Source organism: Podarcis bocagei (assembly GCF_964188305.1).
Source record: "Podarcis bocagei genome assembly, chromosome: 10".
NCBI lineage: Eukaryota > Metazoa > Chordata > Lepidosauria > Squamata > Lacertidae > Podarcis > Podarcis bocagei.
In genome coordinates, this window is record NC_138135.1 from 29,386,380 (window position 1) to 29,404,846 (window position 18,467).

An 18,467-nucleotide genomic window follows, 5' to 3' on the forward strand; every position below is an offset into this window, starting at 1 on the left:
TGCTCTGTCCCAGCTTCTGCCAACCTAGCAGTTTGAAAGCACATCAGTGCATGTAAATAAATATATACCACTGCAGCGGGAAAGTAAACAGCATTTCCATGCACACTAGCTTCTATCACGGTGTTCCGTTGTGCCAGAAGCAGTTTAGTAATGCTGGCGACATGACCTGGAAAGCTGTCTGTGGACAAATGCTGGCTCCCTTGACCTGAAGTGAGATGACTGCCACACCCCATAGTTGCTTTTGACTGGACTTAACCGTCCAGGGGTCATTTACCTTTTTTACCTGTATATTATGTAGGAACCTAACCAGAATATCTGGGGCAACCCAGTCAGATGGGCAGTGTAGAAAAAAATAAGCTGTTGTTGTTGTTGTTGTTGTTGTTGTTGTTGTTGTTGTTGTTGTTGTTGTTGTTAATAGATTGCATTTCTTATGGGTTTAATGCATTCTTATTTACTTGTTATTTTTACTGTAAACCACACTGTGACTTGTGCAAATGGTGGTATAAAAATAAATAGATTTTGTTTTGATGTTCTTTGTGAAGTGCAGAATCTCCCTTTCCCCCAACAAGTTGTAAGAAAAAAATCAATTTATATTAGGCAATCCTTTTATCAGACCTCCACTAAAACGTAGATTTATTTTTCTTCATTTTTCCAAGCACAGAGTTTGAATCATGAAATGTACTCCGATTGCTTCCAGCAATGCTGCCACCAGCTCTGAACTGCCAGTTGCAGGGGACATGCATTTATGAAGAGGGAAAAATTCACTCTAAAAATGTTGCTCTGTTTTAAACACTGCTCAGATCATAAATAGTTAACTGTGTGAAGATGGGAAGCAAAAACTGGTCTTTTACTCCTAGTTGAAGGCAAACAGCTTGTATTGTACTGGGGTTCAACTGGCAGTCTGCACAAATAAACAGATAAACAAATACTGTTGCTGAAGGAAGGTGATATATATAAAATCAGTCTATGGTTCTAATAAATCAGTTTATGCTACAAACCTCAAAATAGGCACAACCACAGAAGTTAGCTAACTAGGAGGTCTGTAAAATAGATATTGAAAATGTCAGGGTGAAGAGACAGCATCGCCTCCCCCCCCCTTTTATAGTGGGTGGGGAAATGGGGGAGGCAACAGATGACAACTTCATTCCATCTGTCCAAATACTGCTAGATCTAAAGTGACAGCAACAAAAGTCCCCAAACTCATCAGCTCCCAAAACCCATCAATATTAGACAGGCTTTTTCCTCTTACCTTCAAAGCTCCCAGCAAACAGGTAAATCCAGGTTACAGCAGGAACGAAAAGGAGAGTCAGAGAGGCAGCCAGGAATTTCCGTCGCCCTCTGCAGATTCCCAGCATTCTCTCAGAAGTGGAGATTCCTAATCTGGTTCTGTTCCTATGTCGGAAGCATGAAGTCCACAGTCTCCCACATATTCCCTGAAAGAAAGAAAAGGAAGCAATACATTACCAGTGCACATTAGCACCCTGCCATTCTCATGAGCAAAGTTAGACTCCTCCAACAGTCCCTGCAAAAACACGGGCAAAAATAGGCCACACACACTGCAAAAACACAGTCCCAATTTCAGTATTCTGTAAAATGTCAAAAACAATAAATGTGTTCCTTAGAAGCATCATGAAAGAGCATAAATCAATAGCGTATCTTATCATATCAGTTACACGCGACATACATTTTATAAAAAAACAACCATTTTATGCTGCCCTTTGAAAATAAAGAAACCTCCATTCTCCTTGATGTCTCTGCACAGGTGGTATTCCTGGGTAGATAAAACAGAGCCACCTGTTCTGCCGCCTCTGCTTCCAAAGAGCAGCAGGTACACCAGCAGCAGCCTGAAAGCGGAAGAGTCAGAAGCAGTAGCAATCAGTAGTAGTAAGCAACAATGTTCTCTCAGAGTTGCTTCATACACAATGCTTTCTAGGTGTGCACTTAACATGCTTCGGGTATTCAATGAAAACATGTGAATGTGGCAATCATTTACAAACATGTAAGCCATTCAGGTTCACGTGCCAGGAATCTGCAACAAAAAGCAATTTCTTGTTAAGTCTTGTGTTCCGTTCTGATTTCAGATCAGTTACTGTGAAATGTAAAACTGAAGTGTAAGGTAGCCTTTTAGGGCCCTTTACACTTCACCATTTCGGTTTGCTCCTTAGCACTGCTGTGGCACTTGCACTCATCCAGAATCAACAGCTTGGGCATAGCTCTTGTATGAATACAAGTAATCCCACCACAAAATTATTTTCACACATGCAGTCTATTTAAAACATTTAAACCCACCTTGTGGGCTGTGGCTGCTATAAAAATATAGTAAGTACCACTACTATCATCATCATCATCATTATTATCAATTATTTATTAACTGCCTTCTTAAAAAAAAGTCTCAAGGCTATTTACACTAAAGATAATTAAAAATGAGACATGAAAACCACAACAAATATATTTAAATCAAGACTAAAACCATACAAAATAGATACTTGGGGTAAAGACCCATTTATCCAGCTAGAAAAGCCTGTCAGAACACAAATGTCTTCAATTGCTTCAGAAAAGTGCATATAGTGGGCACCTGTTGTACCTTGACAGGACTGCCATTCCACAGAATGGGGCAACTATATTACAAGCCCTGCTCTGAGTTATTGTGAAATAGGTTTCTGAGATCTTTGAAACTTGCAGAAGAGACTTTCCCACAGACAGCAGTGATCTACTGGCTGTAAGGCATAAGGTGCTCTCTCAAGGAACTTGGTCTTGAGACTTCTCTGCTAGTGCCAGAATGTTGAACTCAGCCCAGTAGCAGATTGGCACCTAGTGCAAATCCTGAAAGCAGGGTGTTATATGATGGTGGCAGCTTGCCTGCACAAGCAACCTAGGAGCCCTGTTCTGCACCAGATTCAGCCTTCTAATCATAGGGTGCATTGGACTAATTGAACCGTGAGGTTATCAGTGAATGGACAACTGTTGTCAAGCTATCCTGATCTAGGAACAGTTGTAGTTGTCGTATTAACCCAAGTTGGTAAAAGGCATCCCTAGACACTGAGAATACCAGCATCTCCAGTAACAGAGCTGGATTCAGGAGCAGCCCCATTCCAGGGGAGGTAACATACCAACTTCCTGGAGCTGAGAACTATTCCTCCACAGTGCCTCCATCTTACCAGTATTTAGACTCAGTTTCTTTGGCCTCATCCAGGGCCTTCTCAGTCATTCCCAATTCAGACATGAAAGAGAAATGGAGTTGGGTATCATCAGCATATTCCTCCCAAACTCCTAAAGACTGCTCCATGTGGATGTTAAACGGCATCAGAGACAATACAATGCCTTGTGACACCCTATAGCTAAAAAGCCAGGAGACCAAGAAGCACCCATCCAATTCTACCAGCCCTGGAGGTAAGATGGAACTACCAAAGAACAGCCCCCCCCCCGCAATACCCATCTCCAGCAGATAGTCCAGAAGGATACCATCATTGATGGTATCAAAAGTTGATGAGAGCTACCGCAACACATTCTGCAATAGCTGTTAATGTAATACAGTGGTACCTCGGTTTACGAACTTAATCCGCTTTCCCTAATGAGGCCTCCCATGCCGGTGCCCTTCCACCATTCGGATTCCGTTTTTAGACAGAGGTAAAGTTCGCAAACCGGGACACTACTTCCGGTTTTGTGGAGTTCTTAAACTGAATAGTTCGTAAACAGGGCTGTTCTTAAACCGAGGTACCACTGTACATTAATTTGTGCATTAAAATGCTACAGAAAGCATTGTAATATTTTCTAAAATGGAATCAGGAATTTCATTCATGTGTGACACACTGTATTGAGTCGAATTTGTTATACATTCATCCACTTTGTATTAAAACCCAGTTATTTACTTTACTTCTTAACTGATATACCTTTCAAGTATACTTTAAAGCCTATCAATTTCCCCATGATTTCACTGGCTAGAGTGGTGAATGATTACATTTCACTCTTCGTATATTTACCGATGTTATTTAAGAGAATAACAACAGTCTTGGAGGTTCCTAGCAATATGAGAGTCAATTGATTTAAAAAGTAAGTAACTCTGTTAAGTAAAAATGTTTTCTGTATTTCATTTGTTATAAAACGAACTCTTGAATGTAGCATGGGTATTTGCAAGCAGGCAAGACTGTACTGTGGGTACCCAGTTTTCACAGCAACAGGTCAAGCAGCCCTCACAGAAACTTGAAATGTCATTTTATTTTATGCCTTTTTTAACATAGATACACTCTGTCCTTTTTGCAGATGTACACCTAAGGCATTAGCTGCTTTAAAAATACCTTAGCTTTGCTATTATTTCTATTTTCCTTTCAACAGTCTTTCCACAAGACAGATACCCTTCCAAAAGTGGGATATGCACCACTAACAAGTATTGATCAACTCAATTTACTATTTGTAAGCTTTCCTTATCTATGCATTTTCTATTGGATTGTCTCTCATATGGTCTTTAAAACCATTTCTGGATCATAGCTGTAAGAGTTTGGCTTCCTTGCATGCTAAACTCAGTGGTGCTTTCAAGATGAACCTTGAATCAGACAAGGTATGTACTTTGAATTTAGCTCGGCTTTGACTTTAGCCCAGCTTTCTTTGGGTGAAATCAAGCTCAGCCTCCAGGATTAATCTTTTCTTCCCCATGGTTGCCAGACAGGGATTTGTGCTTTCAGGTGGAAGCTGCAGAAGAGTTGGGGTGGGTAGGAGATACTCTATGTTTCTGCATTATTTCAGCTCTGAGTCAGGCAAAACACACAAACACACAGTGACACACAGAGTCAAAACAAGAAGGGTAGCAAAACACACACGCACAATCCAAGTTTCACACGGCTGTATTCAGGACTGCTAAGTTCATTACAAGGCCTACCAGCAGTGAATGTCAATAGCTGTAATAGGAAAAGCTCTTCTTGCATCAAAAGTTCAGCTTGCATTCTCCCCAAACCATTCACAGTATTTCAGCAGTTTCCAATATACCAGCACAACCATACCAGCACAACTTGGTCAAGGCATACATGGTTGGCTTATATATTGGATGCAGTATGCAAAGCTGTCCTCTGTAATGAGGGTATGTTCCAAGCTTGGGGGTATACACCAGGCAATATAGATAAGGTTAATTACTTGTCTAACCCTGTATATATATTTTGATCTATCCCCGCACCCCTCAGAATATGAGAAGGGTGGAAGAAATTCTATGTATCACTCCTCATCACATTTAAATACAGTATATTTCAAGTTATATATCAAATTGAAAGGACAAAGGAAAAATCGCAGTGCTAAAACTTAGCTGTTAAGAGTCATATTATTTAGCAGACTATACTGCTGTTAAGAGGGTAGCAGAAATCTCACACATTAGAAAAAGGTGCCTTATAGTCTTCAAACTATATCTATTTTAAATAGGAACAAAAAGTTTTTAAAACTATGCATACCAAGTTGTCAAAACTGCACCGAATTCAATCCTAAAACTTTTTTCAAAGAAAATCTTGAGGGAAAATGCCATTAGTTCATACTGTTGTGGCTTGCTTGTTCAAATACCTTGAACACTTAATCATACATATGTTGACTATTTACCTTTGTCAAATGTTGAGAAGATATGAAAGAACCACGTAGTCCCTGCTTCCAAGGAGGATGGAATAAACTGTTTGTTTATGATCCACAACAGTGTGCTGTGGAAGGCAGAACATCCATACAGCGAATGTAATCTCACCAATCTAGCTTGGTTTAGGAAGCCACAGCTTGCTTAATTCAGGAGTAGACAACATGATGTCCTGCATATGTGTACTAGACTACAACTTTCAACATCCCTGACCATTGGTCAGCCTGACTAGGGACGATGGGTGTTGCAGATCACAACATCTCGAAGATATATATATTGTTTATTCCTGGCTTATATAGTAGATGCAATATGCACATCTCGTTTTATTTCTTTTTTTAATGATACACAAAAGCCTTTCTATCAAAAGAGCATCTTAAAAAAAATTACATCTAAATTTTATGATTTTGAAGAAAATTACCGGTAATCCACAGATGAATGCAGAATGCCACTACTCTAGTTAACTGGAACAAGTTAATAAATTACATCACTGAAGTCTGGATGTATCCACAACACAGACATATTCTGTTGGAACTGGCATTCCCTCTTTAAGAAAGTTGGACATGTAGTTTGAAGTGGGGCAGTGGCACTACGAATCTCTAACAAGAGGTCTGATATTATACCAGGCTACAATTATAAGGATTTTATGGGGAAATGCTATGACAGTTAAAACAGATAAATGTTTGTAGTGTAAATTTGTCCTTGAAGTTTTAAAGGTATTCAGAGTTTAAGCAGTAAGCTGTGTGTTCAGATTCAAAACCCAGTGTGAGATTATTCATTCATCTTTACTCTGAAACAGCATAGAAAGAGGCTCCTCTCAAACTCCCCTTAAGTAAAAAAGCAAACAAAATAAGTTCTTTATTAAACACTTTGTCCAGAATCAAATAAGAAATATTTCCAAAATTAGAAATTAATCACAAAATGAAGACTCATTTTGGTGACTCAAACTTGTAATATTCATAAGCGGTAAGAAAATTGTTTGCATCTTAAAAGGAGAGAGAACATGTTAATGTTCATGTGATGCGAAGATTCAAAATTGCTTTCTTTCTTTTTTTAGATCATAAGTGGTATCCTGCAATGTAAAAGGTTTTGCAAACCTGTCAGATGCAAGAGGGTTGCTCAACCCCCTTGCTAAGTAACATCCTGATATTTTGATGCTGCAGGAAATCTACAAGTCAGATCAATTCATTGCCCTTGGGACACCTAAGAAATACAGAGTAGGTGTAATACTTGCAACTTCACTATATCCAGCTTCAATTTGGTACCTTCAAATGTGAACTCCAAGTCCTCAGAAACTAAATAAATAAAGTTAGAATAGGCAGGTGTGCCACCTTGCCCCTGCAACAGTGGGTGCCCAGGGTGTGCTGACATCATGTCTGCATGTCGCAGGGGTGTGATGACATGGTGCACACATGTCCGGGGGTGTGCTGATGTGACGTGCACATCTCAGGGGCTTGGTGATGTGGTGATGTGCATGCACCACAGCATGCTGATGTCATGTGTGCATGCTGCAGGGCACACACGCACTACCAAAGACATTCTTGGGGTACCTAGCCCCTTCATTTAATATTTGTGGGTTCCTGAATACCCATGGACCCACATAGTTGGCACCTATGAGAATAGGTTATCACAGACAGCCAAAATATGGATTAATATCTTGTCAGGACTCCTCTTATTCCAAGCAATCTTCATACAACAAACTTCTAGGAGCCACAAGTGAGAGCTCACAGAGGCCACATCCCAAGAACAGCTTTGACTAGCCAGCTAAACCAGGTAAGGATCAACCAGGAAAGGTAGCACATCTAGAAGAAGGAAAACTCTGATCCTAATCCTCCACTGCCTTGTGGGATATTTTGGGGAGAAGAAAAGGCTAAGGAGTAAACCCTATACAAATCCGGAATGGATGGCACCTTGTATGCAACTTCTGGCAACTCCTGCAGTCAAGCTGAAGCCAAACATATTGCTCTGCTTTCCTTTGGACCACAGCAGTGAGGCCAAGAATGGAGTTTTGTCTCCTGGGCAGCCTAGGACGTCAATACATACTGCCCAGGCAAGGTTGCTTCGATGCTGCTAATGCAACGATTTAACTTCACTCCTGGAGGTGCACTCCATTGTCTCTTGAGACAGCTGGATGCCAACAACAACTCATATACAAACTCCTACCTTGACCAATAACCAAGTTATTGTTAGCTTTTATGTGATCAAGGTGGAAGCCAAAGTTCAAAAGAGATACTTGCAGCAGTCCCCAGTCAAAATGTCTTCCAGCAGTCCCACTTTGAGTACCGTACTATGCCACTGAGCAACCGAGATTTCTTCTGGAACTGATCATTGCTTCCCAGTCTATCAATGCACACACATATATAAGACAGTGAAAACTATGCTGTTCCCCCAATGTTCCTAGCTTTTTTCTAGTTTGGCTGTAAGCTGTCTTATGTCCCTCTCAGGAAAAGGTTGGGATATAAATACAACAGCAGCAGCAGCAACAACAACAACCCTCCAGATACCTTAACATGGGCTAGCCATGGTGACAGACCTAGGTGTATCCTTGTAATGCTCTGTGACTGAAGACATCACACTTACATGGGAATAATGGTAAAATGAAAAATATAACTGGTTCCTGGTCTGCTTCCACTGATTTCAGTGCTGCACCTTCTAGAAACTACAGCATACAACAATGCCATAGGCTTTCCTGTTTGAAAATAACAGTATTATACATTGGTTGATTTGATGGATAAAGGAGAGCCTCTCTCCTATGCAAAAGTCTTGAAAAAAATTGAACCAGTCTCACTGTATTTGTATTGATATTTGCAACTATATCACTTTCTTACGCATACTCTCATTGAACACAAAGACCAATTCCTACTTTTTTATTTATAAAATACATTTTGAATCCTTCATAGATGTTCGGTTAAAGTTTGATACCATCTATTTATAATATCCTCTAAATGCCATTTTGAGATGATAGTGTCTGGGCAAGGGAGAATGATGGAAGTGAAACTCTGGGAAATTAATATTGGTGTTGTGTCACAACCTTATCAACCAACCAACACAAATGTAAAGGAAGATGAATATCTAGTTTTCAATAGGTGGTACATTACTCTACTGTGGGAAGGGGTGCGGACAGACTGCTTCATACTTTGAACCAACATATCCACACTGAATTGAACAATGTAATGCTTTTGCATAAATTTGAACCTAAGGACACTGGATTCCTGCATAAAGGCCTTCTTAAGCAATTGTATATAAAGCAACAAATCTATGTACAGCACATCATTGGAAGATTCCCAAGCAACCTTCTAAACAATGGATCAATAACATTTGGAAGACTATGATGATGTGCAAGCTTACTCAACAAGAACAGGCAATAAATCTCAATTTAAAAATGTTTTTATGGTGCCATGGTTTCCCTTTTATCACTTACTTTAAAAACCTTCAAGTTTCTGATCAAATTCGCATAAAGTTCAGTTGCACATTCCCCCTCCCCAACTATTATTCATGTCATGGATCCTTGGTGCCACTCAGGTTGGGATACAGTTGACAGGATCTGCCAGAAGAGGAAGGGAAGAATGATTCACAGTTTGGAGGTGGGGAGGAACTCAAGCAGTGGCACATTTTGTCCTGCCCCTTTGTTGCTGGACATCACAGAAAGGAAGGGGAGTTGTTTGACTCAGTCTTTACTCCACCTCCTAAGAACAAAGTTCCCATGGTAGCTGAGGAAGCAACCAGTCTGGTTGGAGGCTGAAGGAGATTCAGAGGGTTGGACTCAGGTCCCATTGCCAAGGATGAACAACCATTTGCACCAGCATAGACTCCCCTCCCCTGCAGAAATGAGAACCAGGTGAATGAGTTGGGAGGGAGGGGCATGCCAAGTGTTGGGACATCACCTTAGCTACACCTAGCCATGTATCCTAGAGATTTACTTACTGTTTATTGATTTGGGTATCCTTGAACTGATGCTGAGAATGCATACTGATTTCTTAAATGAAGCTTTTGGGTTCCTTTAAGCCAAGAGACTGAGTAGCATGTCAGAGGGTGGGAACCAGGGCAATTCAGCTTCATAACTTACATCACGACTCTCTCAATAGGTAATGAGCTTTTCTTTAGGCTGTTTCTCAAATTGTCCTGCAAGCTTTCCCATGATATACTAAAAATTGTAATCAATGTTTCCTTTCTCTCTTAATTAGCAATCCTGTTGTGCTTTTGTGTGTCCTGTTTCTTACTGCAGTCTTTAATTTTAACTTTATATCAGAATAAAATTCCATGGCATTATTATTATTATTATTTAAAAAGAAAGATGTAAGGGCTGAAGATCTGCCTTATTCTGATTTTTTTATTAAATGTAACCATCAACAATTATTCAAATGCTTCATGAAATCAATCACATTTTGTCACTGCATGCCAATAAAACCGCACATCATGAACCTTAAATCTTAAATGTAACATTTATTATGATTTCATGAAATGCATATCTCATTCACCCTCACAGTGATCCAGGACCATAGGTCAATTCCATGATGACATTAAAGCTAAAAGCAGTAAACTCAGAAGAGGGTGACTTTCCCAGGACAAGAACAGAAATCTAAACCCTGAATCCCATACACAAGTTCATCAAAGTGTCCACTGAAGCACACCGGAACTCTACATGCTTCCCACAAATGCTCTGATTCCGTTGAAGAATCTTGACAAAAACTCAGAGTCTAATACTGCCCTCAAGGAACCAGTTCATCGTCCTTGCTTTGAAGAAACAGTAAGTATTTGAATTATGAATGCAGCAGAACAAACAATAATGGATAAGATGAAGGAATATGCATTCTATGATTGGCACTACTGTCTAACCCAATTTGTACAAAACCATTTGTGAAACCATCTGAGGGATATAAAGCCAGCCTTCTTATTTTTCTCCTCCCACAGTTGATATTAAATAATAGGAAGCTTTATTATGGCCGGGGGGGGGGGGAATGATTTTAAAGTTAGTAGAAGATTTTTCTTTTCTTAAAGGAAGAGACTGCAAGGAAGTACTAGCTGCATCCCCAAATTTAAATGACAAGGAAAGGATTTAATTCAGTATTATCTTGAGACCAAATATTGTTTTAAAAATGACTGCTTCAGGATTACACTAAAACCTGCTTGATCCAGAACCTGAACCAGCGGCAATACCTGGATTTAAGCTACTATGAAAACTAAACTGATAAGCATTGTGGCTTACCTGGTTTCTACATTAACTCACCTTGCCACAGTACATGAATGGTATATTGTATATCACTAAATTATACTTAAGTAGACATGATGAGATTAATGAACCAAAGTTCATCGTGTCCATTACTTACTCTGATTTGGATTAGCATTGGCTAAAACCCTGTGTATTTGCCAATTACTATTTTTCTCATTGAATTTTAACATATGAATCTGCAACTCCTTCACTAAAAAATAATGCTACAAAGAGGCAACCAACATGATCAAAGGTCTGAAAACCAACCTTATGAGGAATGGTTGAAGGATCTGGGTATGTTTAGCCCAGAAAAGAAGAGACTAAGAAGAGTTACAATAGCTAATTTCAAATATCTAAAGGGCTGTCACATGGAAGATGCAGTAAGCTTGTTTTCTCCTGCTCTAGAGGGTAGGACCTGAACCAATGAATTCAGGTTGTAAGAAAGGAGGTTCCGACTAAACATCAGTAAGAGCTGTTCGACAATGGAACAGACTCCATTGGAAGGTTGTGGACACTCCTTCCTTGGAGGTTTTTAAGCAGAGGTTAGATGACAGTCTGCCATGGATGCTTTAGCTGAGATTCCTGAATTGCAGAGAGTTGGACTACATGACCCTCAGGGTTCTTTCCAGTTCTACAATACTAAGATTCTATGATGATTCTATTATTAAATATAATAGATGCAATATTTTACAGATGATAACTAATTAATGGTCATGGATGATGGGAGTTGTAGTCTATCATCTAGGGGCACCTGCTCAGAGAAGGATGATTTAATCCACGGAACTGCACTCCCAGTTCTCCATCAGGCACCCTTCCTATAAGGCGTAGCACAGTTTCACACATCCAAGGAAACTATTTCTAACATTATGTACACTTGCAAATAAACGGAAATCTGCAATGTATAAAAGAAACCGTGAAACAAGTTATTTCCCCCTCTCAGACTGCAGGGGTGGGGGCAGAAGTGAAACTTGTAGGACTTAATCAGATCTGAATGCATTAAAAAGTGAGAACAAGCCTGCATGATGTGGCTTGGACCCAAAAGACATGAAAATGTAGTTTCAGAATTAGCAGAAGAGTGCTGTGTGAGAAAAATGGCCCAGATCCAGAGTTCTTCCATTTGCACAAGCTCCTTCTTGAGATAGTTAATTCAGTTTACATGTTACAGCCTGTGTCTTCCTTGCTTACTGGTGTCTCATACTGTATCCCAACTCCTGATACATTGTGGTGCTGCAAGAAAACTTATTTAGCTTGCATAAGTGTTTATGGAACAGTACAGTGGTACCTCGGGTTATGTTACCTTTGGGTAGTGTAATTTCGGGTTGCGAACGTATATATTTCCGGGTTTTGCTGCATGCTCATGCACAGAAGCGGTCTATTGCGCCGTGCATGCGCGTGCATAGAAGTGGCACCTCTGGATGCGGACTTTTCGGGGTAAGTACAGACCCTCGAGATGAATTAAGTTTGTATCCAGAAGGTCCACTGTAATGATATTTTCTTGCTCCACTCAAGATTCTCTGGATCCAAGCCAATACTTGCCATCTCCAGTGTAATTCTAGCTTAGCTTCCAAACAGTTAAAAAAGTAACAGAAAGGAAAGCTCAATACTTTGACTTAGTGGGTAGCTGCAACTTTCTCTCAAGGTTAAAGGCAGTAAACCTTAATGTTCTTAACTCTCAACAAATGTTAAAAGTAGTATTCAGAACATTCTACTAGAACAAAGGATCTGGGGGGGGGGGGAAGTGAGTGAATCTGATAAAACATGTAAGACATTTAAATTGGAAAATAAATCTCCTGCTCCCCTCCAACAACAGCCAATAACAAAACACTCAATGAAAAGGATCATTACTTTAAATTGCTTTCTTCATTTTTTAATCAAAACAGCAATTATGTTCATTTTAAATTTTCATTTTTACAACATTTCTTGGATAGGGTGGGGTCAGGAGGAAGATGACTAGCCAACTCAATCTAAAGTGAAGAAGAAGAAGAAGAAGAAGAAAAAGAAGCAGGTGAGAAGAAAACACCAAAGTCATAATATAGGAAACTGATGTTACCACTCTCAAGAGAGAAGATATCATCCGGGAATGGGGATTGCTACTGTCACTTCAAGAGTTTTGAATGTATCTTAAAAAAAGAAAACAGGCTGCTGTACAGAACATTCAGCTTTACATGCACTGCTTTCGTATACACCATCCTCCATTAGTTAAAAGTCAATTCTCATGAGTCTCATCTACACCAAATACATTTTAAGTACAAAAAGTTGCACTACAATGTGGTCAGTTGTAGTAAATCTGCAATATCCTACAAAATGAGAGAAGGTATTTCATATGGACACGAAGAAGGCAGAAAGTGTAGGGGTGCAGTGTGGTGGAAAATCACACACCACCTTTTGACCAGCCACCCATGCTGCTGAAACTGTATATGCATTATATCTTGCAGCCTAGAGCATTGGTTCCTTAAGCATTGGCCTGAAGGCACATCAGGCTTCCACACTGATAAAGCTAAGCATAGTTCAGGTCTGGTTGGTGCTTGGGTGGGAACCACATTAATGCCTCTTTGGGTTACATGACAGGCCCTGAAATGCTGGGCAGGTTGACATTCCTTCCAAGTTATGTCACACCTGATTAGGACTACTCTCTTTTCAAATCATAAATATATGTATTACTAGTACCAGGATGTCTAATTCATCAAATATTATCTTTTAGACTTCCACCAATTCCTTGGGGCTTATGCACTGCTTTAAGGAATAATGGATTATTCCAAGCTCTTTTCTTAACGTACAAAGACATAGAGAAAGATGGATATGAGTAACAAAGCTATTCCTGTTGCGTGGTGTCAAAATAACACAATGTCAACAACAGAAAAAGATTTCATCTAGTCAATTTAGCTGGTGATAAGTTGTTGCATATTTCAGAGAATCTACATGGTAAAAACAAAAGAATACACACACTCTAAAATGAGATACTTTCAGATATCTTCAAAGCAATTCTCAAGCATTTTGACCACATCTCTGAATACTTCTGTGATTTAACATAAGATTTGTGTAACTGAGCCATGTAACTGAGCCCCGTTAGCTTAAGGAGGAAATGAACCATTGTAATTTAACCATGGATTGCAGTACATTTTGCTCAAGAAAAATCACCAACGGTAAGCCAAGAACAAATCTTGGTTTATCAATGTGATTTGTTTGGAGTACAACAAACCATGCTAATCCAGGTATTGTGGTTTGTTTCTTCCAGTAGTAGTAGAAGAAGAAGTAGTAGTAGGTCTCCCCAGCCAGTAAAGTAGATCATTTGGCTCATACCATGAGCAATAGCTTATATTTTGCTGTGGCACATAAACCCAGTCATGCTTAACACATTTAAAAATAGTAATCTGGGAATAAGCACCCTCTTGTTATTAGTAAATAGAAATAAACTGTTTTCATTGTTCTTAATAAGATTTTAATTAAAATGCCAATACTTATTGACAGAATCTGAAAGCGCTTTCTCCATTTCCAATACGCACTCAATGCTCTAGAGTGATGTAGCATTCTAGCTTTGATGCCAAGCCAGCCTCTCTTTTTACCTCCTCACGTACAAAATCAGAAGGAAGGACAGAATAGTCTTAAATATTTGAAATGGAGTGGCGGGTGGGAAGAGTCAAATGCTATAGAGTACATGTAAATGAAGCACATCATGGAAACATGCTACAAAACATGCAAGCATGCTACAAAACAGTGATTTTTCTGCCATAATGTGCATCATTTACATGTGTTTATATTGAACAACACTCTTCACATATCTTTTTGAGCATTTTCATCACATTGCTGTCATGGGAATGTAGGACTATTTTTTCCATTGCAGCATGCCTATCCTAGGTGCATTTAATTTGCATGGTTTTAACTACATGGTACACCCTCCAGTCTTCTCTTAGCATACAAGCAAATGAGGTCTTTCTGTAGCCAAGAATAAAGTGCTGGCATTGGTGTTTTGAAATACCCTACCAGTGTGTCTTGTGTAAGCTAGTTTAAATCTGTAGCTTTTGTTAGAGCTTTTAAATATGTTCTGAGCCTCTTGTTTCCCAGTTCAAACAAAAAGGGTGGCTCACTTAAGAACTGCTATCTCCTGATCAATGACAAAAAGAAATTCTCAATTAAAAAAAACAACCCCAAATAGGTGCAAAGTACCCCAATGTCTACATCCTACTTTACCACTATGAGCTAAGTTTTGACAGATTTGCTGTATACTTTGGGGGTTTTGAGATAGCATCTCTATGTAAAGTATTCCTTTGCCTGATGCAAAATAGAATGGGCCCATAACTTTACCTTGGTTTTTCTTCCCACTGTTGGTATGGTATTCTATCAAGCCTTAATTTCGAGAATAGCAACAAGCATGGAAATTATGCTAGTGTTAACACTCTCTATGAGGACCCAAAGATACATTTACACAGTTCCATAACATTCATAGACTCCTGCATTCAGAGGAAGATGTGTAATCTCACCTTGGAGGGAGGTAACAGCACAGAGAAACACAGGCATTTATTGTTATGTAAATGCTCTTGTGCTAATTTTATTATAAGTTCTCCAAATAGTTATCCCACTAAATTACTTGTACAGCACTTTGGCTCAGCATGTGCCATGATGTTCATAATATTAAGATCGATATAATGTAATTGCTTATGCTTGCAACAGTGATCTAACATAGCAATTCTAGGACTCTCACTGAGACTGAGGGACTGGGTTACATCATCCCAAATTGCTCTGGTAACATTTGAAACAGTTATTCCCACTGCAAGAGCAGTGACTATGTGCTTCATGAGGATGTGCTTCATGAGAACTTATCATGTCCAAGATGGTAAGCAGAATTAAAACAGCCTGGTTTAACAAGGTCTACCATTCCATGCTCCCACTTTGTACAGGAAGGGGAAACGTGAGCTCTGCTTAAAATCACTAATCTGGCAATAGCACTAGAGCGGGGTTGTCAAGACCAATAACCTTGTCAAGGCCAATGATCTTGTAGTGTGCATGGAGGACTCCAATATCAGTACCTTAATTCTGGGCTCTCCAAGAAAACAGACCTGCCACTGTATTTTGCAGTACACCTTTATCTCCAGCTCTGTGGATGCCAAGGACTATAGAATAAGGTGTGTGTCCTTTAAATCACTCAGCCAGCTCTAGGGAGGCAGAACCTATTTCACTCCTGATTTAGTCAGCCTACACAAGGCTAAGTCTGGCTCTATTGCCCTGCAGAAATAACTTCCTGTAGTTGCCTTAATAGGTAGCCAGTAGGGCTCCTTTGGAGCTCTCCAAGATCATGTTCTTGTCTGCTTACTGCTTTGATCTACTTTGACCTTCTTCCACCAGATACTGTGTTCTGCCACTGCAAACCTCAAGCTGCCACAGAATTGGAAAAGGGTATTATTATTTTTTAAATGATGCATTTATAAAAGCTCTCTAAAGAAAACCAAATGGGCTCCTGCAGTTCAATCCAGAATATTCTTTTCCCCCTTCAGCAGCAATGAGGAACCTTAGAAAGGGATGCACTTGGCCTGAAATCCAAAGGTAAATGCAGGAAGACAGCTGAATTTGCCTTGGGACTTGAAAGTTGAGAAAATTTTGCATCACCCCTAGCTGGGAAATTTAACACATGAAAGCACACACAATTGGAAAAGCACAGTGTTGGTTCTGGTGGGAGGTAAACAAACAACGGAACAACATTCTAAGTCTAGGCATACCCATGAAGAAAAATAATAAGTTTACCCATTCAGACTTCTAATTCTGAATACCCTAGGTGGTATCCAATGAAGTAGATCCTATAACACAATGACTTTTAGTTGTGCAATGGAACTTATCCTCCCAGTCTTTCCCCTGTGTGTCCCCTAAATCCGTTCTGAGGTCTCTCCCAACCTCCAGAACAGATTTGGGGAGGGTGCAGGGGATGTGTGGCAAGAGAAGGGGGGGGTTCTGTTGCACAAGCAGACTTCTTTCTGCTACTAGGTCTGTTTCGCTGGATACCACCCACTTATTCCAATACTGTATTTTTGGATTAATGTAGAAGAGCTGGGTGCTTAGGTGATTCTCAAGCAATGTGAATCAAGCATGTGTCAGCTAGAGCAGTGTTTCCCAACCGGTGTTCCGCGGCACACGAGTGTGCCGTGAGACATCGGCTGGTGTGCCGCGAGATGCCTGGAGGGAGGCGGGCGAGTCGGGCGGCGAGAGGCGGAGCGGCGGCGGCGAGGAGAGGCCGCGCTTCCTGCTGCTGCCTGGCGCTCCTCCTCGCAGCCGGCAGCGCTGCCTGGGCGCCTCCGTGCGACTCTGCCTCGCTGCCTCTGCCTCTGCTGGTCTCCCAGCAGAGACGGGTCACACGCGCACCTCCCTCCCTCCCTCAGCCTGCGCGGAGGGAGAGCCAGAGAGAGGCATCGCTCCTGCGCGGCGGGAGAGGGAGCAGCCGGAGCGATGCCCCAAACGAAGGCATGGGACTGGAGGGGAAATCCTCTCCGAGGAGGATTGAGCGCAGCTGAGAGAAGCCTTTCGAGGAGCTGCCGTGTCCCCTGGAAACCCCCTTCCCAGCTCTGCCTGCCTGCCTGCCCAAAGCTTGGAGGTTCCCCGGCAAGGGGGAGGGGAAAAACTTTCACTTTTGTGCGTCCCTCCCGGCGTGACGCTGCGCGCTGACGTCACGGGGCGGGGCTTTAATGGTGGTGTGCCGCGAGATTTTTTTTCAGTAAACAGGTGTGCCGTTGCCCAAAAACGTTTGGGAAACACTGAGCTAGAGCACAGTGGCATTTAAATCAGCATAGTGAGCAGACTTAATATTTTACCCAAACCACATGTACTGCCATATTGGGCAGCATATTTTGGGAAGATATTGGTGATTTTATGTTTTAGATGGGATGTACTTCCTGAAACACAATTTTTTGCAAGCTGATTCTACCCTGCCTCTGTCCTATATTTTATTATTTATTGTACGTGGATCATTATGATACTGACATTTTATTTAAGAAAAAAAACACAGTAGCTGATAACAAACAAAAGTATCAACAAAATACAGGGTTCAGTGTTGTCTTGAAGTTTGTCAGACACAATGAAGATCTTCAACATTTCAAAAAACTCCATCAGTTTGTCTTCCTTCCTGAACAAGTGCTAGAATTGATTCCTTCAGCGTGACAGCAATTTCCCAATTTCTACACAAATATTGCATTAATGTGGGTGGGCTGGCCCTCCTCCAATCCTTGGTAATTGCCATTATGCTGCTGCTAACTCCTCCTTTTCAACCATGAATTCTAGATAACCAAACAAGCCCACCAATGGAATTTGGTACACAGTGACGTGTAATAGTTGTTCAAAGGAAGTTCCTGAAGTTTGATAGGAGGGCATGAGAACAAAAATTCATGTAAAAAGTAATACCATTAATGGTGCCTGCTCTAGCAACTGTCATAATGTTTATATTGTATTTAATTGTATTTAATTATAAAGAAAAAAGAAATGGAAGCCACTTCCCAAAAATACTGTGCCTACTTCTCTTTAATGCATGCATGTTTTCTGTAATGCACACACAGTGTTACTGAAATGCTCAAACAATAATAGTCTCTGACAGCATCATATTGAAAGGGTGTCAAAATGTCTCTTAGAAACATGATATCCTAAAACAGAGGTCATGCATGCATAGGGACAGAACTGTCTATCCTC

The 18,467-nt window shown here is 40.5% G+C and overlaps 1 protein-coding gene across 1 annotated transcript in view; it reads right to left on the reverse strand.

Moving 5' to 3' along the window:
- Positions 1 to 18,467, reverse strand: part of LARGE1 (LARGE xylosyl- and glucuronyltransferase 1) — a 345,951-nt gene that overhangs the window by 247,260 nt on the left and 80,224 nt on the right. The window contains exon 2 of the mRNA XM_081210986.1: positions 1,250 to 1,433. Within this exon, the coding sequence (XP_081067112.1) occupies positions 1,250 to 1,355 (106 nt within the window). The 5' untranslated portion in view covers positions 1,356 to 1,433. The remainder of the gene's footprint in view (positions 1 to 1,249; positions 1,434 to 18,467) is intronic.